Raw genomic sequence first — 26196 nt, 5'->3', positions numbered from 1 at the left:
TATTCACATATGATTCTGCATCAGTGTAAACAGCAATACCAATTTCCCAGATCTTTATCCTCAGTATGTGCTGCTCCTCAATATGTTTGTAAATGACCCAAGAGATGGAATGAAAAAAATACCTACAGAACTAGGTTTACAGATGACACCAATCTAATAGGCCTGGTTAATACTTTAAAGCAGCTGCCCCCAATTTTGGGGGCACAAGGACCAGTTGCATGGAGAGAAGTTTTTCTCTGGACTGGAGGGGGTATGGTTTTGCCTGCTGCCTGCATCCCATGGATGGGGCTTCACTTGTTTGTGTGGCCTGGTTGCTGGCATGCCATGGACTGGGGGTTGGGGACTCCTGTTTTAAAGAAATGGTTGTCATTTGGGCTCTGCTATAGTTCTAGGGGGGGCATGGTAGGTTTCTTAGGGGGCAGAGGCTGGGCTTCAAAAATTTTAGCAAGAATTCTCTGCCTGCTTGCTGGGTGGGCATGGCCATCGTGGGTGTGGCCTAGTTGGCCTCCTGCACCACAGCGGGCATGGTATTTTTGCCCTCCCTGGGCGCCAGAGGCTTTCCTTGAGCCCCCGGGAAGTCGAAAATGGCCTCCCAGGGCTTCGGAGGCTCTTTGGAAGTCAGAAACGGGCCCATTTTCAGCCTTCCTGAACTTCCAGGAGGCCCATTTTTGCCCTTCCCAAGGCTCCATGTGCGCCCTGCACTTACCTGCATCCAAAACGGGCCACGTGGGAACTCCTGGGAGGGAAGGGGCCAGCCAGGAGTGGGATTGGGGGGGTTCTCTGAACTGCACAGAATCTTAGCTAGGGCATCTCCTGAACTCCTGCAAACCCCCAGCAGCCCATCCCTGCTTAGGGGGTTGCTTAAACTTATCTGTCTGGTTAATTTCTCATAATCCTTACAAACTCTTTGTCTTTACATGAAATAGTTGACATTAATAAATAGTGCAGATAAAGTACCTTTTTCTAGTTAACAGCAGCTATGAGAGGGAGGTCACATGAGGTGGTAAATGTGGTCCAGAAGGGCCCATGAGCAAAATTGAGAACCCCTACTTTAGAGGACAAAAATCATGATTCAAAATGACCTCAGCTAGCTTGATCATAGGGCCAAATCCAACAAGATAATCCTCAGCAAGATCCAGTTGTAAGATCCAGTACTAACTAGGAAAAATTAAATGCTTAGGTATATGATGGGGAAAACAATCTTGTCAATGATACATGTTGGAAGGAGTAATGGTCTTTAGTGAAGTACTAACTGGACATGAGTAAGGAGTGACATTAGCGCCATTTAAAAAGCCAATTCAAACTTCATTAACACAAATATCATACAGTAATCAAATACAGTGAATCGACTAGATCACATTTGGAGAATCACTGTCTGATTCTGAATGCCAACCTTCAAAAGGGGCATAGAGTGGAATAGAATAGAATAGAGTAGAGTAGAGTAGAGTAGAGTAGAATAGAATAGAATAGAATAGAATAGAATAGAATAGAATAGAATAGAATAGAATAGAATAGAATAGAATAGAATAGAATTCTTTATTGGCCAAGTGTGATTGGACAAACAAAGAATTTGTCTTGGTGCAAATGCTTTCAGTGTACATAAAAGAAAAGATACATTCGTCAAGAATCAAGAATCATAAGGTACAACACTTAATAATAGTCGAAAGAAAAAATAAGCAATCAAATCATACTAGGAAACAGTCAATATAAATCATAAGGATACAAGCGACAAAGTTACAGTCATACAGTCACAAGTGGGAGGGGAAGGGTGATAAGGAGTGATGAGAAGATTAATAAGTAGTGCAGACTTTGTAAATAGTTGGACAGTGTTGAGGGAATTATTTGTTTAGCAGAATGATGGCGTTCGGGAAAAAAACTGTCCTTGTGTCTAGTTGTTCTGGTATGTAGTGCTCTATAGTGTCGTTTTGAGGGTAGGAGTTGAAACATTTTATGTCCAGGATGTGAGGAGTCTGCATGGAGAAGTTTGGGTTTAGAGGAAAAATACCTGGATGAAACAGACTGAAAATGAAGTTTACTAAAAAATGGTTAAAGTATATTTAGCTGGCAAATTGGAAGAACGAGTAAGGTATGCTTCAAATATCTAAAACCTGCTTATGTGAAAAGCAGGCAAATTTATTTTGTGTTGAGAGAATGAACAGGTTGAACTTAAAAGATAATTCATGCTGAATTATAAGATAATTCATGCAGGTTTAGGAGGAACTTACTCTTGTGGAGAGATGTAAAGAATGGGTCTTTCTTGTGGAAGAGCATCTCCCCCAGAGACTCACATGGCCCCAACCCTTTAGCCTTTCATTAAGGCATCCCAGGCATTTGGGTCTGGGGTAGGTGAACTTTAAGTGGGGGTCAACTATTTGTCTTTGAGTGCCAGGGGATATGATTGGTGGATTTGTATGCTTAAATCTTATAAGCCACCCATAGCTTACATTATTTATTTATTTTTATTTGTTTGTTTGTCAAACATGTACAAGATAACAAGTGTAGATATGAACATAACCATGAATAAAGGAAATAAATACAGATAAATGGGGGCAGTAAGACAGAGATGGTAGGCACGCTGGTGCGCTTATGCATGTCCCCTTTAAGGACCTCTTAAGGAAGGGGTAAGGTCCATGGTAGACAGTTTGAGGTTGAAGCTGTGAGGGGTTGAGGTTGTAACAACAGAGTTGAGTGGGGCATTCCAGATGTTGATGACTCTGTTGCTGAAGTTGTATTTTCTGCAATCAAGTTTGGAGCGGTTTACCTTGAGTTTGTATCTGTTGTTTACCCGTGTACTATTGTGATTGAAGCTGAAGAAGTTGTTAACAGGCAAGATGTTATAGCAGGCAATTTTGTGAACTATGCTTAGATTGGACCATAGGCGGTGCAGTTCCAGATTATCGAAGCCCAAAATTTCAAGCCTGGAGGCACAGGGAATACTATTATAGAGGAGTTGAGTACTCTTCTTGAGAAATACCTCTGAACCTGCTCAACATATCGTGTTAATATCCAATATACAGTGTGGGTTCTAGGCAGACGAGCTGTATTCAAGAATTGGACTGGCAAAGGTTTTGTATGCCCTAGTTAGCAACTCAATGTTGCCGGAGAAGAAGCTTCACAAAATAAGGTTAACACTCTTAATGTCTTTTTGGCAATGATGTTAAATGGGGAAGTGATGGCTTCTACCTCACTTGAGCTTTTCAAAGGAGGTCTAAATGGAGAACTATTGGCAAAGAATTCCCAAACTAAACAGAATGTGAACGTGAGACTCAATGACCATAACTATCAGTGATTACAGCCGGGGTAGGCGAAGTAATGAATCCTAACACCAGCATGGAGTGCCTACACTTGCATCAGACATCATGAGATAAATACAGAACTGTAAATATACAAATAATGCACATATTATGCTGGCATTGTGGCTTGTTCTGCCTGTCCAAAACATTCCCTTTAAGTCCAACATTCTATGATTTTGTAATATTTCGGGGCTTTCTCTCTGCCTTGAAACTTAACTGGATGCTGCTGGCAACCTGAGAAATAATTTTTACCCCTATTTTTAAGGTAATGGAGATTATTATGTTACTCCCCCTCCCCATAGTCTCCAACTATTTCCATTTTTAAGATTTTGGAATTAAATAACCTAAATACATTATTTAAAAAATGCTCGCTTTTCTTTTTATATAAGTGTCTCATGTACTTTGACTGTTGTGTAATGCTTCATTTAGTCACTATAGCTACTTGTCAACAAAGTTTCTTAGGCCAGTAAACTCTTCAGGTGAGAAAGTAGTGAAGTTTCAGTGGGATGGGTTTACTGAATGCAATTGAACCGCATCTCCAAGTTGTGTTTATGGTTGGTGTTTTATTCACGCAAAGATCTTCTTGGCATTTGTTTGCACAAATTTGGTCTAGACATAATGTTTGGTTTTATTGCTTGGCAGTGGAGTGGAAAACACAGACTTCCTAAAATAAAGTATTTGTCTAAGACTGGTGGTTAACTTGATTTTACTAGAATTATCAGTTGTCACTCCCGTCGAGAGGTAGAATACATTCTATAACTAGTTTATGTCTTGAAATGAGAAGAAATAGTGTCTCTAGTGGAAAACAGCTTTGTTAATGTTTAAATCAAGCAAATCAAGAACAAATTACATGCATTTTTCATGGTGTAAACCAGCTATTGAATTATATTCAGGCTATTGTTTATTGCTAATAAAATTGTTTAGAGTTATCTTGGTACTTATTAAAGCAACTGATGGCCATATTTTTTGTAACTCAAATCTGAAGGTATCGAAACAATGTAGGGCAATGTAGGGCTTGCAACCTTTTCTTTACCATGGACCTCCTTTAAATACCTTTTGTGGTCATGGACCATGGCACGAACCACCAAGACTTAACCAAAGATTGAAATTATAACATTTCTTCAAGCCTTCACAGATCCTCTATGATGATATTGCAAACCGCATCTCCCAGGGGTTTGTGGACCACAGGCTGAGAACCACTGTTGTAAGGCATTAAATAATAGATATTTGCATAGAGATTAGAGGTTTTTTAATAATGATGTTCATGTATATGAGTGCGCATATGACATTAAAAAGCATTATCTGAGTATACTACATATTCAGATATAATACATTGAACAAGAAATTATTTTTCTGTTAATATACTTTTTGCTATCAATCTATTACATTTGAGGAGGCTGAATGGATGCCCAAGGAGAAATTCTCTTTCTGAATACATTTTCTTGATGACCACATCAATTTTTGTTTTCATGTCTGGGATTTTAAATTGTACTTTATAGCTATTGGTCTGTCACTCTTGCTAATAAGGAAGAAGGAATCTTAAAAGAATAAAGAAAGAAAACCCAGGGTAGAAGATATTGGGGGGTGGGATGGAGTTAATAAGTAAATGTGGAAGAAATCAAGGATGTTGCAATGTCTGAAAATTGCATTTCCTGGCAATTTCAGTCTTCCAAAGCCTCTAGGCTAGTTCTTACCGAATTTAATCTTTTCTTAGCAAGACATAATAGAAGATTTCAAGGAATAACTGAGTCAGAGATTCTCAAAACAACCAATAGATTATGCGGTAGTATGAAATCAATTTCTCTGTATAGTTGGTCCTGCTGTTCAAATATCAGTATAAATATCTCCATTCCATTAAAGAGTGGACGATACTTGCCATTTTATAAATGAAATTTTAGTTCCAATTTTGCTTTTTAACAGGCTATTTATGTAAGCCTAAGTAAGCATTACCAAGAAAAACCACTTGTTACTTCCCTATTTTCCTCTGTCCTTGGGTTGGATTTTAAACTGTAGGCTGATTAGGGTAAGAACATATCCGTAGTAAATTTCCAAGCACTTTGGAAACAGTATATAAATAATAATAACAGATTATTCTTAGAACGTACCATTTCATTCTTGGGGAAGTTTATTTTTTTGAGAAACTTAATTTTTAAAAATATACATTCTTATGAGGAAGAGGGGGAAGGAGAAGATATCTACACAAATGAGGAGAAGGCTGTGATTCTCTCTTTGAGAATATCATGTTTGGGGAGCACTTTTTCAAGGACCATAACTCCATCTATGATGATTTTATTACTCTTGCCCCACAGGAATCATAGACAACCTAGCTGCTTTTCTTGTACCAGAACTATCTGTTGGTCACTCATCAACCCAAGTTAGTAGGTAAATGACAACAAGCTGCTAACATCTTCCTGCTCACTTGCTTTCCTTCCTCTGGGCAGGAATGGTCACTGCTCCTAAATATCATATCTAAACTCACTACGTGGGAATGGAGTCAGGACTTGCCATAGACGCTGTGCTGGATAAGAAGGAAGAATTGCTTGTTACCAAGGATGGGGACCTCTACTAATATACAAGAATCATGAAATAAATGACAGGCATATGAGGGAAGTTAATCCCTTCCTTAGCCATAGGAACTCTTGCAATGGGGTGTAAGTCCCTTAAAGCTATGGAGCCATTTAATTGCATGCCACCATATTTGCAGTCTGAAACAGCACTATCCACATAAAACATTATGATATGACCAATCCTACATATTGTAGTTATTTTCTTGCTATCTTCAAGGCTGCCTTCCAAATCAGCTAGTCTGCTAACCAACTTTGGGACATAATCAGAGGTGGTATTCAGCAGGTTCCGACCAGTTCTGGAGAACCTGTAGTGGAAATTTTGAGTAGTTTGGAGAACTGGCAAATACCACTTCTGACTGGCCCTGCCCCCATCTATTCTCTGCCTCCCGAGTCTTAGCTGATTGGCTGGGTCTTCTTTTGTTGTTGGAGAACGGAGCTGGAAAGCAGGTTAGTGAAGTGGGGAGGGAATGGGATTCTGCAGTATCCTTCCCCTACCACACCCACCAAGCCATGCCCACCAAGCCACGCCACAGAACCGGTAGTAAAAAAAAATGACTCCCACCACTGGACATAATATATGATGAATGCATACTCTTCAAGCGAGTCTTTTTATTCACTTTGTATCAGAGGGCTGTGCATCTTAAAACACATCCAGCTCTGGATTTCAAGAGAAACTCTTGACAAAACATCTCCCCACAATCTTTTGCATCCCATTTCTACCAGGCTGCTAGGCAGAGCAACACATTTTCTAATGCATGAAAGATGAAAATACTATTCAGAGAAATTATCTAACAGGCTTAGGCGCCCAACTGAACAGCTTTATAGCTCACTGTTATGTCCCATGGCCCCACTCTGGGTTGTCATTCAATCTCCTGCGTGTGATATTTTCCGGAGTAATTTTTCAGGGAAAGGTTCAGGCACCCAACCTATATAGCCTAGTGGTTACCCAAAGTAGCAATAACTTTTTCTCCTGCTTTTGGGGGAAAAAAAAACACAATTTCCCAGAATTCTGAGAGTTTTGTCCCCTCAAATATATCTACTAATCAGAAAGAAATCTTCAATCTGCAATATACAAACTGTGTCTGATCAAATTATAGATGTATTTTATGAAAGGATTTCCCCTTTCTCATACACATGACATAATTCAGTGTTAATAGAGTAGTTTGAAACTTAAAGAAATACAGGTTTCTTTTGGAAACTATAATTTTTGTGGCTCCCTGATTAGTTTCTTTCAACAGGATTGGTCCCTGTTGAACAAGAAGTTTCTTCTCTCACAAGCTGTAACAATGACCCCTATTAAATCATCAAAATCTTTCTAGATTTTATAGAACAGCACTTGACAGTATGAAATGAATGATTACAATATAATTCTAAGAAATTTCATTGTGTCATAAGGTTGCAGTCTACCAGAAGTAATATCATGTTACTCTGCAAATTATAATGAGAATTAAATGGAGGCTTAACTCTTGCTAATTAACCTATATCCTTATCTTATAATTATGTTACCTTTCAATGGGTCAATATATTTGTATTGACTGATTTGAGATGAACTTTGAAGCCAATTCAAATCATATGGGAGAAAAGATATTAATTCCTTACTAACAAAGACTTTCAAAGATACTTACTCCAAAATACAGGTATCAGTCACAAACTCAAAAAGATTTTTAACGTAATATATCTTTTATTATTAAAAACCATTCATGCCTTGAATAATTATCTATTCATGAAAGAAGAGATAATATTTTGAGCAACGACAATCCATATTATTCTTACATTTTAAAACAAAATAATCTCTTCGTGAACTACAAGTGTTTTCACTGTTCTTTACAGTAAAATACTAATGCAGTGATTAAATAAAGAAGAATATTTGTAGTTCAGGGTTGAAATGAGGGCTTCTTGCTGCTTTCAGAGCTTGGTTGTTGTCTTGCAGACGTTTCATTACCCAAGTTACAACCAAGCTCACAGAGCACCAACGGCAGTGATTAAAACAAGGTACAGTGTCATTTAACTCATTTCACATGCTAACCTGATTCCTTTCTGTTTCATGTACCCCTGTTGTATGCTTGAATTGCTCCTGGGTTACTCTTCTAATTTCTCAGCCGAAGTGGGGTATCACAGCATAATAGCTGAGCATTCAGTATTTTGTACAGCTTTTCTTCCAGATGTTTCATGATTTTTTTTTGTCTTTCATCTTTCTTCTTCCCAAGTTTTTTTTTTTAAATTTGTACTTGGAAAAGCCCATTTTCAGCACTATATAACCAGTCTTCAAAGGAACATGAGTATCAGAAAAGTGGGAAACTTTCCAGGAACATTGGAGAATAGAAATGAGATAACTAGGCAAATAAGGCTAATATTTCTTCAAAAGAGTTGAGAGTAGGAGTTAATAGGGAAACGTCTGGGTATTTTGGCTGAGGACGAGCTGTCTCCATACACTTCAGTTATTCATGCACCTCTGTTTTGTCCCAAGTATGAGAGAAAGAAGTTTGCCTTTTTCTGAAGAAAATTGAACAAAAACAACAAAAAGTTAAGTTTTGAAGTCATTTGGGACAATCTTGTAGTTATTTTCATGCCATATTTTTACTAAATTAGAATAATGTATTTTGTTTTTATATATAAATGTTTGTTATTATATATACCAATCAAGTTGGTATAATTGTTCAAAATGTGCTGTCTTTGATTCATGAAGTTCCAGGGTCTAAAAAGACCTGAGGAGGATCTACTGCTTAGATCTCAGCTGTATGATAGGCTCCTCCATTAATGTTAAGACATCATTTGATAAAATGGTACGAATAGTCAGAAAAGCTACTGTTGTCAAGGGTAATATCGCCATTTTGCAATACCTCCTTCAAAGACAATCATTCCATGAACAGCCATCTTTTGGGGATGCTGCAATAATTGGCTCTTGTAGTGGTTAAGGAGATGGATGAGATGCTTTCCTAGGTTCCTTTCCCTTATGTTATATGGTTCCATATAATGCCATTATATCTCCAACTTCCTTTTTTGTGTGAAAAGATATGCAGTGTTAAATGTTAAAGATGTTAAGACTTTAATAAATATTAATGATAGAATTGAACTGGAATGGAATGAGGGTTTTAATTACATATATTTATAATCCTTTTTCTTAAAGAATATAGTGTGTATTATAAGAATGTACCAAGCAGAATTCGATTGGATGTATTATGTATTATATTGAATGTCATAACCTTAGGGTATATATAGAAGTTTAAACAAGAGTTGAATGGATAAAATTAAAAGATATAAAGGTGTCATACTCCAATTAGTAACAACAGGAGAAAATTTGTTTAATGAGCAAAGATAATATGAAATTGCAGCGGAACAGACAAAAGTATAAATATAATGATTTGAATTGAGATGAGATAATCAAAATAAAATTGAGAAAATTAAAAGAGGGGAAAAACTATATAGAAAATGTAGAATAGTATAAGATATGGAATAGAACACAAAAATGAGCATGAAGTTGAGTTTGTGTCTGTATAAAAAAGTGCAACCTGGGACCATGCTATTTTCAAAAAAGATGTTTTACTTGTGTGTGAAAACCCAAATAAAAATTTAATAATAAAAAAAAGAATAAAAGGGAGGGAAGTTTGTATCATTTTACACTGTACATTTGAGTTGAGTAGAAATTCAACTGTAAACATGTTTCTCCAAAATTATTTCAATGAAACTTATATCCAGGAATGTGTAGAATTATGTACTTAAATTTCTTTAACAATGAATCTCTCTTTAAATTAGTTGGGATTACTAAATTACTTTTTATTCTAATGGAAATTACTAACATTTCTCATTTTGGCCAAGTGGAGTTATTAGATATCCAAGGATGATATATAACCATAAGAAATTAGCACATTACTTTCATATTTTGACCATGAGTAAAGGTGGTAGGAATGAAGGAGAAAGTTTTTAGTACAGAATATCTGCTATTTTTTTAAAAAAAAATTAGTCTCATCTCCATTTGAACTGTGTCCAAGCAATATACCCTTGGTATATTGCTTGGACACTGTAAATTGTAGCATTTGGGATCAAGAAATGTCTGATCGAGAAATGGAAACTTCTATTGTAATCCCTTGTAAGGTCAGATAATAGACTAGGCAGATTTTGCTGAATCTAAGAGAGTTATTCTTATTCAGGTAGTCCTCAACACCTGACCACAATTGAGATCAGAAGTTCAGTCATTAAGCAATGCAATTGATAAATGAGTCATCATGTGACCATGGTTTTATGACCATTTTTGCCATGATAAACAACTCACATGGGCATTAAGTGAATTGGCTTCCCTCAATTATTTTGTTTGTCAGAAGCCGATTGGGAAGGTTGCAAATAGCAATCACATTTCCCTGGAATGCAGCAACCACTGTAAATGTGTGCTGGCTGCAAGCCTCCAAACCATGATCATGTGACACAGTGACAATTATAAGTGGTCTGGTAAGACCGGCCATAAGTCACTTTTTTCAGCACCATCGTAACATAGAACAGTTGCTAAATGAATGGTCATAAGTCTAGGACTCCTTTGGATGGTATAGCCACTTCAACATCCCCCCTGCTTCTTGTCATGGTATCTAAAGCTTAATCATGATGGTGCCATCTAAATGTATTGATTTTGGTCAGGACATTCAAGAACTGACTTCCTATGCTTCTTGTTTAGTCATTCGGGAAATGGGACTCTCTTCCATCTATTGTTCCAATGGTTATATCAGGGGTCTTCAAACTTGACAGCTTTAAGACTTCTGGACTTCAAGTCCCAGAATTCCTCCTCCAGTCATGTTAGCTCAGGAATTCTGGGAGTTGAAGTCCACAAGTCTTAAACTTGCCAAGTTTCAAGACCCTTGGATTATATTAATCAGTGTGAAAAAGTTGGAGGAGCACATAGCCAAATGCACCATTAGGAAGTAAGAATAACGGTGATGATAGAAGTGCAAAGTTTAGCTGCTTATGCATGAAAGGGAAAATGGTTTCAATAGTCTTGTCTGCATTATGTTCTCAGCACACAGTTCCTTTCAGATGTAAGTAAAGTCTCTCTTGAGATGAACTCAGCTTCTGGGGACAGCCTAATGTTTTGGTTGGTGTCAATCCACCCCTCCCAGATTTGACAGTTTCTTGTAATGAACGATCATAATTAATTAGTTTGGTGGATTCTTACTCCCAACCACAATGATATTGTCATGTGTTGACTTGTAGTTCCAACCGGCTCACTAATGTTGGGATCTTGCTGTTGGCTGAATTTGGTTTTCTTCTGACAAACATTTCATTACCGAAGTAGGTTACTAAGATCCCAGTATTTCCACCCTGAGCTATTCTTCATTGTTGAACTCACTGTTGTTCATTTTGCAGGCCTGGCTCGGAGACCAGACGTCACAATGGCAGAGAGAGAATGACCGGCACCAATGAAAGGGGAAACCTGTCTATGGAGTCTGCCAAGGAGACCCGCTATTGTGCTGTTTGCAATGATTATGCCTCTGGCTACCATTATGGGGTTTGGTCCTGCGAGGGCTGCAAAGCCTTTTTTAAAAGGAGCATTCAAGGTAATAGAACACCAACACACCTGGCATGTAACTATCTTGCACAATGCTCATTCTCATCAATCAATGAGAGTGTTGTTTATTACTGAACAGATTGAAACTGTGGATCGGTATATCGCTCATAAAATCAAGCTTTTAGAATAAAGAAATAAAATAAATAGTTCACACGCCATATTGAAAAGGCATCTTTAGTTCCCCTTTAACATATGAAGTGTGAATAGATTGAAGTGTGTAAGCATGAATTGGAAATTAAAATTAAAGATTACTCTAGACTGTTATCTGTATTGAAGTATTTTGTAAATGACTCACATTTGTAAATAACAAATCTAACCCCAAATACCCATTTTGCTTGTTTCTTCAATACTTGCCTGCGGTTGTGTGTTGTTGCAGTTCCTATAACAATAGTAGACAAAATAAATACAGGACTCCCTAGAGAAGCTTTCCATGATTGTCATAGTATAGATTCTCCTGCTTGAGCAGGGGGCTGGGCTAGAAGATCTCCATAGTTCCTTCCAGCTCTATTCTGATTGATTCCCTAAAATGTGACACACCTACAAATCCCAACTCCAACTCAAAACTGGGAAAGGCTTCCAAGAAGTCCCCAAACTGTTTCCTGAAATGAAGCAATTGCTTATGAAGTACTCATAGAATAACAGAGTTGGAAGGGACCTTGGAGGTCTTCTAGTCCAATCCCCCTGCTTAGGCAGGAAACCCTACATCCTATTCTCCTTCTTCGAAATCCAACCTTTGATTTTGTGAAGTGTTCAGGGAAAACAAGATTTCCTGCATGAGTTTGATCTTTGTAGGTATAGAGATATTCTGGCATCTGAATATTACTTCCAGGTCCTTGTTGGGTACTCTCCAAGTGCTAGCCTGAGGTAGGTAGGTAGAGAGGTAGTAGGTAGGTACAGTGGTGGGATTCAATTTTTTTTACTACCGGTTCTGTGGGCGTGGCTTGGTGGGCGTGGCAGGGGAAGGATACTGTAAAATCTCCAGTCAGAGGTGGTATTTGCCGGTTCTCTGAACTACTCAAAATTTCCTCTACCGGTTCTCCAGAACTGGTCAGAACCTGCTGAATACCACCTCTGGACTATTTATTTATTTATTTAGGAAAATTTATATGGTTGCCCAACTCACTCTTAATGATGCCAGGTGGCTTACAAAGATAAAAACCCAATATAAAAACAATAAAAAAAGGAATAACAACCCCCACATGCTCCAGCAACAACAATCAAATGAACCATTTGGTGGGATCATATTTATGTATCACAATTATCATATTTAATCCATTTATAATTAGAACATATTTAGCTTTTTTCTTTAACTACATAATCTCTATCTTTTTTTCCTGATAAATTACACTTTAGAAAAATTACCATAAAGATAATTAAAGGATTGCCTCTTTTCCTATATAATGAAATTATAATAGCCAATCTTGGCAGAGCAATCTAATACATAAGAAGAGAAATGAGCACCAGATTCCACCTATCCAAATAGCTGTGCATAACTTCTTATGTGTTGATATCTAAATCAGGGACTTTTCCTGGTGTAAAATTGCTTAGCTCTGTTTTTAATGTTTGAACATGACCAGAACCAAATACACATGCAAACTCAGAATCCCCTACTCATCAAATGTAATATTTGAGATTAAAAAGCCCCTGTACTGAAAGTATAAACATTTACAAAAGTTTCTAAATATTGTTACTGAACATGAGTCCGCTCAGAACCTTTTAAAAGTAGGGATAATTTGTTCCAGGTTTCATGCATGGAGAAGGTCTTATCCAAAGAATAATTTAGTAGTTGAAATAGTCAGATGGATCAGCATTTTTTAATTATGACAATTAAAATATAATAGCAAAAGTAATTTCAGTATCATGGGTTTTCCCCACAACTGAACTTTCTTCAAAGGATAAGACACTGGAGAAAAAAAATTCATTGATACTGGTGAGAAGAAAGAAGGGAGGAAGGAAATTCTTAAAATGAATGCTGTGATCTGGAATCCCTCAATGGTTTTTTAAAAGTTGGATTCATTTGAAAAATATTTATACCTATATAGCAGTCAAAGAGCGCCCAATATTGAGCCAATTGTACATATTCTTCAGAGTCAGATTTAGATATCTTCTAGATCTAAAGCTGACTGAACTAAATCTGGGATATCCAGGTATTAGTAGTTTCCATTCAATAAATTGTGTCCATAGGAATTGATATGAAATTCTCATCATTTATCAGAATGATGTTAGCCATAGGAGCAACTAAAATAATGAAAACAAAGTAAAATGCTTGGGAAAAAATGTTTGCAGTCTCAGTGGATTCACTTTAAGTTTCAGATAGCAAATCCAATTTCAGTCCTCAGCATCTCAAGGAAGGGATAGAAAGAATTCTTCCTAAAAAAACAACAACAATGTTTGTAGTCACAATGACTACTTAGACTGGGTGGATCAATTGGTCTGACCTACTACAAGTAGCCCTCGACTTAAAAGCACAATTGAGCCCCAAATTTCTGTAGCTAAGGGAAACATTTGTTAAGTAAGCTAATGGATTGGAAAATTCTTAGTCCTAATGGTAGTGAGGCAGAATGTTTGAAAATACTAGATTCCTATGCTAAAATACAAGTAGTCCTCAATTTACAAAAGTTCATTTAGTGACCAAAGTTACAACAGCGCTGGAAAAAGTGACTTATGACCATTGCAGCATCCCCATGGTCACGTGATCAAAAGTCAGACCCTTGGCAATTCTCCTATTTATGAGTGTCTGGGGTCACGTGATCACCTTTTGCAACCGTCTGACAGACAAGATCCATGAGGAATCCAGATTCCCTTAACAACCATCATGCTATCTTAACTACTGTGGCACGAAAGGCCATAAAATGGGGCAAAATCCACTTATGTATCTCATTTAGCAGCTAAAATGTTGGGCTCTATTGTGGTCAAAAGTTGAGGACTATCTGTATTACCAGCTTGATGGTGGGTTGCCATTTCCCCCCCTTTCTTGGCCTTCTCTAAGCATCCTGGGCAGACTTTCAGTATGAATGGAAACAGAAAGCTTTAAAGTCTTTAAGGCAGAAACAAAGAACATATATGGAAGAAAAAGTAAATCCATGAAAGAATAAAAACATACATTTCTCTTCCTCTTGGCTCCTCTTACTAGCCCAACTAACGTTTCTTGATTTGGGGATGAACAAATTGTTGCCAATACCACATTCAGTCCTGCCTTTCTGTGACTAATAACTTTAGGTTCCTACTTACATCCCATTGCTCAGTCCTTTTCCCTTTTTCACGAAAAGCTTCCTTCAGTTGAATCTATTACCATCCACTGTCTTCTTAAAGTGATGCTTCTCATGTAGTGAACTGTGGTTACAGAGATATTCTTTTTTTTTTTTTGAAGTACAATTCCTTATGTTGTAGTCCACCCCTCCACTACAATAATTTCACTGCTGCTTTTAAGATTTTCTGTTTCATCCAAAAGCTTTTCTCACTTGCCACTAAGGGGTGCCATGTGTATTCTTGATATAGTTTCATGTCAGTACATGTTGCTCTTTATTGATTTTCTGTATCAACATGTAGAGAGCGATCTCAAGATAAGAGAATGTGGGATAAGTGAAAATTGCAATCCTGTTTATGTGCGACATTTACTTTATATATAATTATCCTTTCCCTCACAAATGTTGAGGTTCTTGGACTAATAGAATAGTTGTGAATTCAGTAGACCCTGCAATATCTTATCCTACCTCAGCAATAAACTCAGCAATAATGATGGAGTTCGTAGGGTTGAGAAAGCTCATGAAGCACATGTTGAAAATCTGGAACTTGAGAAAAAATAAAAATGTTAAAAGGATTGTGCACATTCTAAAAATGATTTAGAAAGAAAGTTTTAGAGCTCACATGAGTACAGCACTTTTCTGCCACTTATTAAAGCACCGATGTCTTTTTTCAGGCATCCACATGAGCTGTTTGCGTTGCAGCACAACAATGTTGTAATGAATCCAATTTTTAAAACAGCAGCATCTTTTTTTGCAGATTCTTCTGCAAGTCTGACAAAAGTTAGGTGTGCTTTAATATGGAGCAGAGGGATTGTGACTTATGACAAAAATGAAGCAGTTCTTCCAAATAGTTTTTAAACATGCATCTATAATATTTCTTAACAGAAATAGAAACTATGTGAACTTTAGTTAGCTAGAATGTGTATCTGCACTTCTTCCGTGTATTAAATGAATAACAATAAATAATCTACTTAATATTTTGAATACAGTAGAGAAACACCATTTCATGAGAACCTGTTGTCACTATGTACTTACATGAATTTAGTTTAAAGAAAGTTTTTAGCAATTGAAAAGGGAGCAGATTATTCTATTACTTCACCCTTATAGAAGTATGCTCCATGGTTTCAATTCTACCCTCATGGAAGAAATGTTCAATTCTACCCTCATGGAAGAAATTTTTTGATGTTATATTCAATCATATTGTCTTTCTGAAAAAGATGGCTGCCATTATTCAGCTCCTGAAGTAATTGAAAATCATTAGTTGCTTGAGGTAATTCCAATCTATGGGTCTTCATATTGCCCCCTCCCCAAATTTTCTTACAACTTGTGAAATCAAGGCAATACTATTGTAATGTTCACAAGACATGGATATTAAAGTTACTTAAAAGTTATTTAACAAGAGTACTGTACTTGAAAGCTGTCTAATTTATCTTGCTCTTTCTAATGTACTTGAAAGCTGTACTTGAAAGCTGTCTAATGCTTCTGCTCTTTCTGAACTATGAAGTTGAAGACATGAAGTTCAGCCACAACAATTTTTGGATGAGATTCTTAATGCATTATTGCCTTCTTTCTCCACAGAAGAAATGATGTGGAGAAGGAATCTATGTAGTCTTTCATATCTAGTTTTTCTGTCTGTTTTTTTTATTACTTGTGCCTTTCTGGTTTGAAAAAGTCATTAAGGAGGGAAAGATGGAATATCTGCTCAATGTACTTTGGTTTTCTATTGCATTAGGCTGTCCCCCTCCCTCCCTGTCTTTATGTAAAATGTCTCAAGTTCTCATGGAGACAATATTCTGGCAATTTTTCATCCAGCTTCAGAACTCAGCATATGAGATGTCTTTCTGTGGCTGAAGAATTGACGTACGTGAATTAATATCAGTACAATAATACCAAAAAAAAAAAAAAAGTTTCATGGAACAAATAGTCATTCTAACTATCATATCACAAGTCATACTGGAAGACTGATAAATGGGTAATGTCCCACTACTCAATGTCACTGAATTAGTCAATCAACAATCAATCCTAAATAAAATAGAGACATTATTTTGCAGTTCTACAGATGTGCAATCTCCAAATCATCATAAGTCTGGAAAACCTAGAAACAATGAGTTCTAGTTACCTTAGGGTGACTTTAGGCCAGTTCCTCTCAGCCCAATCTAACTCACAGGACCATTGCTGTGGGGAAAGCTATGGAGCTTCCACCAGAATGAATGAATGGAGAGGAACAATCTGGGACTCAACCCTAACTGGAGGGAGTGGTTGTTGATTTGGTCATTTGGGCATTTGGCCCAATATCTTTTATTTCAAGTTCTGGTTGCGTCTTACTAGACTTGTTGCTCTTTCTTCAGCAGTAGGTGGCAGCCATGCCTAAGATGGCATTTTGTGCAATTGCACCTATGCTTGGATTTGGGGAGGGGGAGTTCTCTACTCATGGTCACTTATTCCAGGTTAACATTTATGGAGATTCTCATTCATCCAGGTCATGGTTATCCCAAAGGTGTTTTTTCAGGAGGCAACTGGACTTTCTGGTTTTTTTTCTTTGAAGATGTTTCACTTCTCACCCAAGAAGCTTCTTCAGCTCTGACTGGATTGTGGGGGAATGGAAGGATTTATATTACTTGCAGACAGTTGGTTATTTACATCTTTTCAGAGAGTCGTTGAGGCACTTGGAGGTTTGTCTGTGTCTTCAGGGTCACCTGAATAGTGCAAATGGTTCTTTTACTTTGCAATTTTTCTGGAAATCCATTCATAGTTCATCCCAAAGTGCATAGCTAAAAGTATATGGAGATTCTCATGGTTGTCATGGTTGTCCCAAAAGTGCTTTTACAGGAGCAACTGGATATTCTTGTTTTTTCTTTGAAGACGTTTCACTTCTTCATCTAAGAAGCTTCTTCAGCTCTGACTAGATAGTCAGAGAATGGAATGGAAGGATTTATATTTCTGCAATTATTCCTGGCAACTTCTTATCCAGATATTGAAATGTGTTCTACACGGAGCTACCTGTGAAAACTGCTTGGAAACTACAGCTAGCACATGGATAGTTCTGAGTTATCAGTTCCACTAGATGAACCAGATCAGAAAATCAGCTCTACAGGAAGACTAGAACTATATTGTACTGAGATAAAAACAGAATCTTGCAACTCATATTACACTATCTCTCCCCTCCTTCTTAGATCCCAGTGAATCAGGGAACCCATGCCACTCTTGAAAATTATCTTGTTTTCAGGACTTGAACAATGTAACAGCTGTCTTTGCTTGGGTAATAGTTCTTGCACATTTCTCTCATCTCCCTTACTCTGAACATGGGTGCATGACAATATGAGCCACACTGGCTATTGTTAGGCTTCTGGATATACTGGCAATCCTTGACTTGGGATCACAATTGAGACTAGAACTGCTGTTGCCAATTGATGCGGTCATTAAATTAGTTGCATCTGATTTTATGACCTTTTTTTAATACCATGGCTGTTCAGCAAATCACATGGCCATTAAGTGAATCATGTGGTCATTAGGCAAATCTGGCTTCCTCCATTGACATGGCTTGTCAGAAGACTCTGGAAAATTTGCAGATAGTGATCATATGACCCCGGTATGCTACCACCATCATAAATACATGCCAGTTGCCATGCTTCCAAATTTTGATCATGAGAGTGCAGGGATGCTGTGATGGTTGTAAGCGCAAGGATTGGTCATAAGCCATTTGTTTTCCAGCAGCATTGTAACTTTGAACAGTCATTAAACAAATGGTTATAAGTTGAGGACTACCTGTAATTCAAAGGCCTGGTTGTCATCTATAAATCCCTTCATGGCCCACAGCCAGGATATTTGAAGAGCTGCGGTGGCACAGTGGTTAGAATGCAGTACTGCAGGCTACTTCTGCTGCCTGCCAGCTGCCTGTAGTTCAAGTCTCACCAGGCTCAGGGTTGATTCAGCCTTCTATCCTTCCGAGGTGGGTAAAATGAGGACCCCAAAATTGTTGGGGGCAATAGGCTGACTCTGTAAACCACTCAGAGAGGGCTGTAAAAGCACTGTGAAGTGGTATATAAGTCTAAGTGCTATTGCTATATTTGATAAACCTTTTAACTTATCCTCACCCAACAACATCCAACAGGGCTGGCATGCTCAGAATCTCATCTAGTAAACGGACATTTTATGGCACTCATTAAGTGTGCTTTGTCTATCATTGCTCCTGCCCTATGGATGAGCATTGTTCCCAAGTTTTGGATGTCTCTGACCTTGCTGGCTTTTAGAAAAGGTCCTGAAGACTTTGCTTTTCCTTTAAGCAGGAGACGATGCTGTATGAGTTCCAGGTAGAGTTATTTTTATGGTCGCTTTTTATCTAGCTGGCTGCCTGGAGTTGCTTAGTGAGTAGGCAGTCATATAAATAACAAATAAAAATGCCCACTTCAATAAATAATTTTTGATGTTATTTCTGCTTTTATGTAGGACACATAAACAAATGTCAATTTATGTATTGCATTTCTGGTGTTGCCATAGCCTCCATTAGAATCTTGACAGCATCGCTTTTATGGCCTGGTGTTGTTATGCACTTTTTCTTTTAAATCAGCAAAGTTTCTCGATGTATACTTTGCCATTGTTGCTGTGTGGTGACTGCAAAACTCAGAAAAACAATAACATGAAAAGATAATTACATGTTGGTTTACACTGTGATCTAGAAAAGTTTAAATAATCGGATTAATTTCTATTGACAAGTAAATGAAATAATTTTTCCTTTCTCTTACTTAGGAAGAACCTAGATTATGGCAGTGAAACATGGGCTCATTTTGAGCCTGGTATTATGGGGCATAATTTATTTCCTTTGAAAATTTATGGCATTCTTTTAAGTGGCATGAATTTGACATAATTTGAATAACACTATATTGCTAAAACAATAGCACTATGTTAGCAATTGAGCTCAAGTGCTGTTTAACAAATAGATTTTAAGAGTGTATGTGTGTGTGTGTGTGTGAGAGAGAGAGAGAGAGAGAGAGAGAGAGAGAGAGAGGAGGGAGGGAGGGGGGAGGGGGGGAGACAGAGAGAAGAAATGCAAATGCATATTGATGTGGAAAATATGCTTCCCTGGGTGCATCTGCTGTTTTTCCACCAGCATAAATGTGGATGAAAGTCAGTGGCACAAGAGTAACAAGGGCAGAGTCTGTTGTGCTAACCTCATCATCTGCAATGGCCATTGACAATTAACATTTGATCCCACATAGCTGGCATGTTACAAACCAAGAGGTGTAATTTTCTTTGGTCTAGGTCATGATTAGCATTGTTTCTTTGGATATTTCAACTATATACTGTATTACTTCCTTAAGATGAAAAGTCCTTTTTATGGTGCGTACAGGTGGGAACAAGAACATAGTTCCAAGAGAATCCCAATCACTTTCTTCTCTTAGGTGGAGCTGCTAGCCTTAAACACCTAGCCACAAAGTAGGTAAGGTAAGTCTGGAGATGTACAATGTTGGTCTCCAATTTGTATCCTTCCTTCTTTTTCAAAGTTCTTAGAACCAGCTTATCCTTTATATGCAGTGGCCTTCATTCCATACTGTGTTTAACTGGGAGGGTTACCAAAAAGGAGAGGTCAATTCACTCAGTCAATTTAACCCCAAAGAGATTAAATCATGTACAAAGATCATTTCATGGGACAGGTTGTAGCACTATGTAAATCTAGTCAGTTAGATTTATTGACTAGATCATCAGACTAGATAATTATTATTTTGATTATCTAGTCCTCCAAGAAAAAGCATGGAGAGAAAGAGTGGTGATAAAAGCAAGCCTCTCAGTCATACAACTTACTGCCAAAGCCTGGAAAGAGAGATGATCCATTCCAAATATCAGCAGACCGCATCCACTAAATCATGCTACTGTGGCTTGTCTTATCAATGGAGACGGAGCCAATGACAGTGTGAAGTCTTGCCAGAGTTAGTTTATTTTTAGCTTGCATGTGTGAATGTTCTGAATGTTATAATGCTTCTGGACACAGATCTATCTCGTAGGAACTTCCAATCCTTATTCTGAAGTGGTCTCCACATGTAGGATAGAATTGATTAGTTGGCGGCCCTGGTTCCAGTATCTTTGGATTCAACACAAAGAGGTTGAATCACTTGCCATTGCAAGATAATCCCAGTTCTGGAATCACTGGGGTTACCAATAGGCTCCTCGGTCCAGTTCAGAAAGATGCAAATTAAACCAAAGGGCTAGAAATAAGCAATGAAGTGTTGCAAATGTATATAGTGCTCTCGCTGAAATCGTTAGATATGCACTTATCCATGCTTCAAATTATCACGAGGTAAGAATAGAATACAATGTTTGCCACTGCGGCATGAATCAGAAAATCAGATAGTTGCCAGTTCAATGGGAACTTTAAGCAAGCCACTTTTCTCCCATCTCCACCTCCTCAAATCTCCTATTATGGAGATAATATTTAGAGTTTTGATTTATGGCACAGTTGTTAAGATTACAGCCACTAGTTAATGTATTTAAACTATTCTGAATATGCCTTGGTGGTAGGTAAGTGCAAACTATTACAAGTAATAATAGTAATTCATGCTAAGTTTCCCCTTCATGCATATATACGTAGGTAACCTTAAAATAGAAACCATCGAGTGCAGATCTGAATAGACAGTGTGTATTCATCCTTTCAATGATTAGACTCCTCTAGGTGTTCTATTATAGTACATAAAATTAGGCCATAGCTTATGTAAAGACAGACATTGACAATCTGAGCAGTTCTTTCGTGAATAGTGTTTGCCATCAAGTATGTTTTGGGGAAAGGTAGAGATAAAGCGTCTATCCAGCTGAACTTCTGGTGATGTTGTGGACTTAGTTTTCTTGTTTCCCACTGCCTTCATTTGTTTTTTTAGCTTCCCAATCTAGTCTTTCCTAATGGTCTCCCATGCAAGCCCCAACTGGTCTGGTTCTGCTTAATTTCCAAGATCAGGCAAGATTGGCTAGCCACAGCCACCGATCTGGGCTCTATAGTTCTATTGAAATGCTCTACACCCTAGCTCAAGATCTGGGGGGAGAAACCATAATTTCATGCTCTTTTAAAGGCCAACAAAATGGAGATTGTTTCCTGGATCCTGCTAGATGAAATTGCTCACTTGACAGGATCAGAAGCAAGCCAGATCTGCCAGTTCATACAGTGAGTGCTGTACCTATGGGAGACATCCCTTAGTTAACTAGGCTTTTGTAAGCTTTAAAGGTGACAGCCAGCACTTGGAATTGTACTTGGAAGCAAACTGGTAATAAGTGCAGTACTTGGGGCACTAGTAGTATATGAACACTTTGTGACCCACCTACCACCACCCATGCCACTGTGATCTGTAGCAACTGTGGTTTTCAAGGAAGTTCCAACTACAGTGCATTGCAAAAGTCTATTTGTGATGTGACCAAGAAACAAGTAACAATAAGAAGGAACTCCCAATTCAAGAAAGGATGCAGCTGGCACATAAGATGAACCTGTGAAAAGGCCCTGTTGGTCATAGTTGCCTCCTACTCTTCAAACAGGAGCTGCAAATCCAAGAGGACCCCCCGATTGTGCACTAGACCTATACAAACCTGTTCAGGGCTAGAGATAGAAGGTCCCTAGCACCAGCTAGCTCAATCACTCACATGGACTTAGTCTTGCTAGGGTTGAATTGAAGTTGTTACTCCCATCCAAAATCTTACAGTCTCCAGGTCCTGGAACATGACTTCAACAGCATCTCTTGGCCAGCTCAGGGATGAGATTTATACTTGAGTATCATGTGATGATACCCAGAGGCGGGATCCGACAGGGTTAACTACCAGTTCGGTCATTTACGAGGTTCGGTGATTTAAGATGTGCTTCCTTGCACGCTGGCGCGTAAATCGTCATCAGCATGCTGTGTGCAGAGAAGCAGCCTTTCAAAAAGGCCTTTTTTCCTGCTTTTTTAACTGCAGCTGTGCCTCGCATGGCAGCTGAAGTTGAAAAAAATCAGGAAATAAAGGTCAGGTAAGAGCCCGGGTGGGCAGGTGGGCAAAAACATCAGCAGACATAGAACTGGTTCTATGTCTGCTGCTCTTCAGAGCTACCGGTTCTACAGAGGTGGACAGAACCGGTAAAAACCCACCCCTGATGATACCTGAAACTGAACTGATAGACAACCTGGCCCAGTGACCTCATGTAAATGTTAAATAGAAAGGGACAGAGCATCAACTGAAGCATCCTACATTGTGCTTGATAACTCTCTTCCTATAAACATCAAGTGGAACAGCCATGGAGAAAGTTGTTGACTGAATGCAATTCTCACCCCAACTAGGACATAGAAACATAGAAAAATGATGGTAGAAAAAGATCTAGTGGTCCATTGAATCTGCCCTTTAAGGATGTTTTTTTTCTTTTTAATGTATGTATTTATTGCTTTTTAATTATTATTATTATTTTATTTTTTTAAAAAAATGTTGGATGATGAACATCACTTGTTTAGCTGAGTTGTACAGTAATTATGGACATCATAGGTATGAAAACATTTTGTTCTTCTATGAAAAAAAATGTTTAATTTTGTAAAATCTTTTCAAAATCAAGTCGTTTTGGGTTGGATAACACAACAATCCAGTAAGAATACTAAACACTAGAAAGTGATTTTTTTAAAAAAAAACAGTAGTAGCATTGATCCACATGGGGAAAAAACTTCTTTTTGCTTTCATCGTTTTCTGTTTTTAAGAAAAGTAAACAACACTTGGTGTGAAGATGCATGCTGTGTAAATTCTTGCTTTGCAGAAACGGCTAGGATTTGAATGGTGGCACTGCTTAGAGATGAGGTTGGCATTTGCATTCTTTAAAACTCTTTTGCAAACACGGAGTCTATTTTCATGCACCATATATTGAAGGAAACACTTTTAACACAAGTCAGTGCAGTGAAATGAGGATTACATTACTCGTCTGTACTGCAACTCACTTCATTAGATGATGATGATGATGATGATGATGATGATGATGATGATGATGATGATGATGATAAAAATTATCTAAGAAGTCCTTCTTAGCATCATTATTACAAGTTAATAGATTTTAAATTACTTGTTAACTCACATAACACTTTTAATATACAAGCTTTGTGAACTAGTATTTTGCCTCCTCTTACGACTTTCATTTAAGGAATGAAAGGAATAGAAACAGAAAGACTCTCTCTTGATCACTCTTTTCCTCCAATTGATAAATAATGAAGCGTTTCAGTCATTTTCCATTTATTTATCTATTTAAAATATTTGTAGAGCCACCAATCTTAAACCAAACTCTGGGTGGCTTGCAACCAAGAATAAGCATGCAAACAGGTCATCCTTGCTTAATTTTTAATGGCAACTCTGCCACTAAGCACAGCAGTCAATAAGTAGGAAATCACATGACCTTGACTGCATTTTTTTCTGGGTGTAAAGAGACAAGACTCTTCAACTTCACACTTTCAGCTTTTGTTTGCTTCTAGCTACTCCCTCTCTCCCTTTAGAATAATTAAGTGTCTACTTACTGTGTCTACCCTTGAACACACTGAAAACAATACGATCCTGTAGGTAGCTTGGGAGCTGCAGGTGGCCTATGCAAACATCTCTTCCCCAATGTCTCTGCTTTGAGGGGAGGGGGCAAGCAATTTCTTTAGGCAATCTCTCCTTTGACTGACCCTCCCCCTCTCACAGAGTGGAGAGATTGGAGAGGAATTTGAAGGGAGCAAGCTGTTCTTGCTCTTCTACACATCAAAAGCATGGCAAAATTTATTAGGACATTCATGATTGGGCTATGAACAGGAGTAAAAATAAGTGATAGTTTTTCTTACTCCAAAGAACAATAGCTTTGTTTCCCATGAACATAGCTGTGAAATATATGAAGTATAATTCTATGATTTGTTGCCAAATTACTCATGTCAGTCCCACAAACTTCTGTATATCTGAATGATTCCTGATGATTTAGTTGGAATTTTCTAGGAAATCATTTCTGCATGGATTCTAGCTTAATTTGGTAGGAGCTGCAGGTTTCTCTAGGAGCTGTGATCCTTTGAGAAGAGTACCAGATGTGCTTTGTAAAAACTCTGTATAACCATGATGTCTAGTATTTGTCTGAATTTTTGAGCTCAAATTTAGTAACTATTCAATAAATTTAGCCTATAACTTACTATATCTAAAATGCAAACGAGCCAAATTTGAATGTGGATTTTGTAATGAAAGCTACTCAAATTCCTGTTGGGGAATAAGGTTTAGTTGCTCCTTCCAAAATATTAGTATTTATTATTAATGTCAAAAAATATTAATTGAATGGATGACATTGAAAGCTATCCTAGAGAACAGCATCAGTGAGAAAAAGAGTGGAAATGAGTCAAATGAAGTAAAATTCCATTTGGTTTGCATTTCCTTGCTGGAACAGTGATCAATAGACTTTTAGAATAATGTCAGGAAAGGAAACAACTTTTCAAATACATGTAGGGCTGAGTCTAGACTGCATTTGTTCCCTGTCATATGCCTAGCTCAACTTTTTTCTCTTGATTGTAATGACTCCTGAAAGTCAAAACATGCAGGTAGCATTTTTAATTGCTTTCTTGCACCTTTCTGTGTTGTGTTGATGCATGAAAACCTAGTAGCATCTCTGTTCCCAAGGCCAGTCTGTGTAATTTGAGTTTCTATTGATTATTGCCCCGCAGAGTTAACTAGAGACATCATTCCACTTGTTATTCCTTCCTGCTCTATTCATCTCATTGTATTTTTGGAAAAGCTGTTTGTTTTCAGCTTTAGCTGCTGTTTCCATGAAGCAGCCAGAAAGCAAAAGCACTTAGGCTTATTGCTTGATTAAATCTCCTTTGCATAAAAATTATTTAGGGAAAAAGGAACCATCACAAACAGTACTTAAACCATTGCTGTAGTTTATAACTACCACTTATGTTGGAGCATGAATAGTTGGTCTATGATCTAGACAGATTTTCTCTTTTTAAAGTCAGCTTCCTGGAAGAAATAAAACTACATTTGTGGCTGGAGTCACAGTTGAAGTTTTGCCCAGAAAATGAAGAATATTCTCAACACATACTGATTATTCATTTTATGAAAGCAAAAAGCTTTCTATTTTGTAAATAAGACATAACAACATTTATTTTAAAAAATGATTGTTTTATATTCTGAATGAATCATAGATCAAAACAGTTGATTGAAAAAGAAGCACAGTGTTCATAATTTCCTGCCATTTTATCACTAGATTTCAAAGGTATGTCATATATTCACCCCCTCGCCTTTTTTCCCTTTTTTTCTTTTCTTTTGAGGCAATGGTAGATTGTTATTCAGATGTTCCAGGTCAGGGGCAATAACCCAGGTCCTGTGCTGATAGAATGAAAGCCAAAGGAATCCAATACTCTGAAGTTTCTGGAAAACAAAGTCCAATATCATCCTGCAAACACAGATGTCACAGCTAAGAAGGTGCCACATCTGTTTCCAGCCCACATCTGTTTTTGTACATTATTCATAAGCCCAAACATTCCATTGTTAATCATAAAAAATCCCACTTATTTGTTTGTGACAGTCACATACAAATGAAGGTGAAG

The 26196-nt window shown here is 37.7% G+C and overlaps 1 protein-coding gene across 4 annotated transcripts in view; it reads left to right on the top strand.

The window, feature by feature from the left end:
• The window catches only part of ESR1 (estrogen receptor 1), a 256565-nt gene that overhangs the window by 125307 nt on the left and 105062 nt on the right, over window positions 1-26196 (top strand). For all 4 annotated transcript variants that reach the window (XR_015750358.1, XM_087969982.1, XM_026680299.2 and 1 more), the window contains one exon: window positions 11210-11400. Coding sequence is in view for 3 of the 4 variants with exons in the window: in XM_087969982.1 (XP_087826108.1) it covers window positions 11210-11400 (191 nt within the window). In the remaining variant the exon portion in view is untranslated. The remainder of the gene's footprint in view (window positions 1-11209; window positions 11401-26196) is intronic.

This window comes from Notechis scutatus, chromosome 1 (genome assembly GCF_049901735.1).
Source record: "Notechis scutatus isolate UNSWTSFEM ecotype Mainland chromosome 1, rNotScu1.2, whole genome shotgun sequence".
NCBI classification, from domain to species: domain Eukaryota; kingdom Metazoa; phylum Chordata; class Lepidosauria; order Squamata; family Elapidae; genus Notechis; species Notechis scutatus.
The sequence above is the reverse complement of the archived record's forward strand: the minus strand, read 5'-3'. Positions and strand labels throughout refer to the sequence as shown.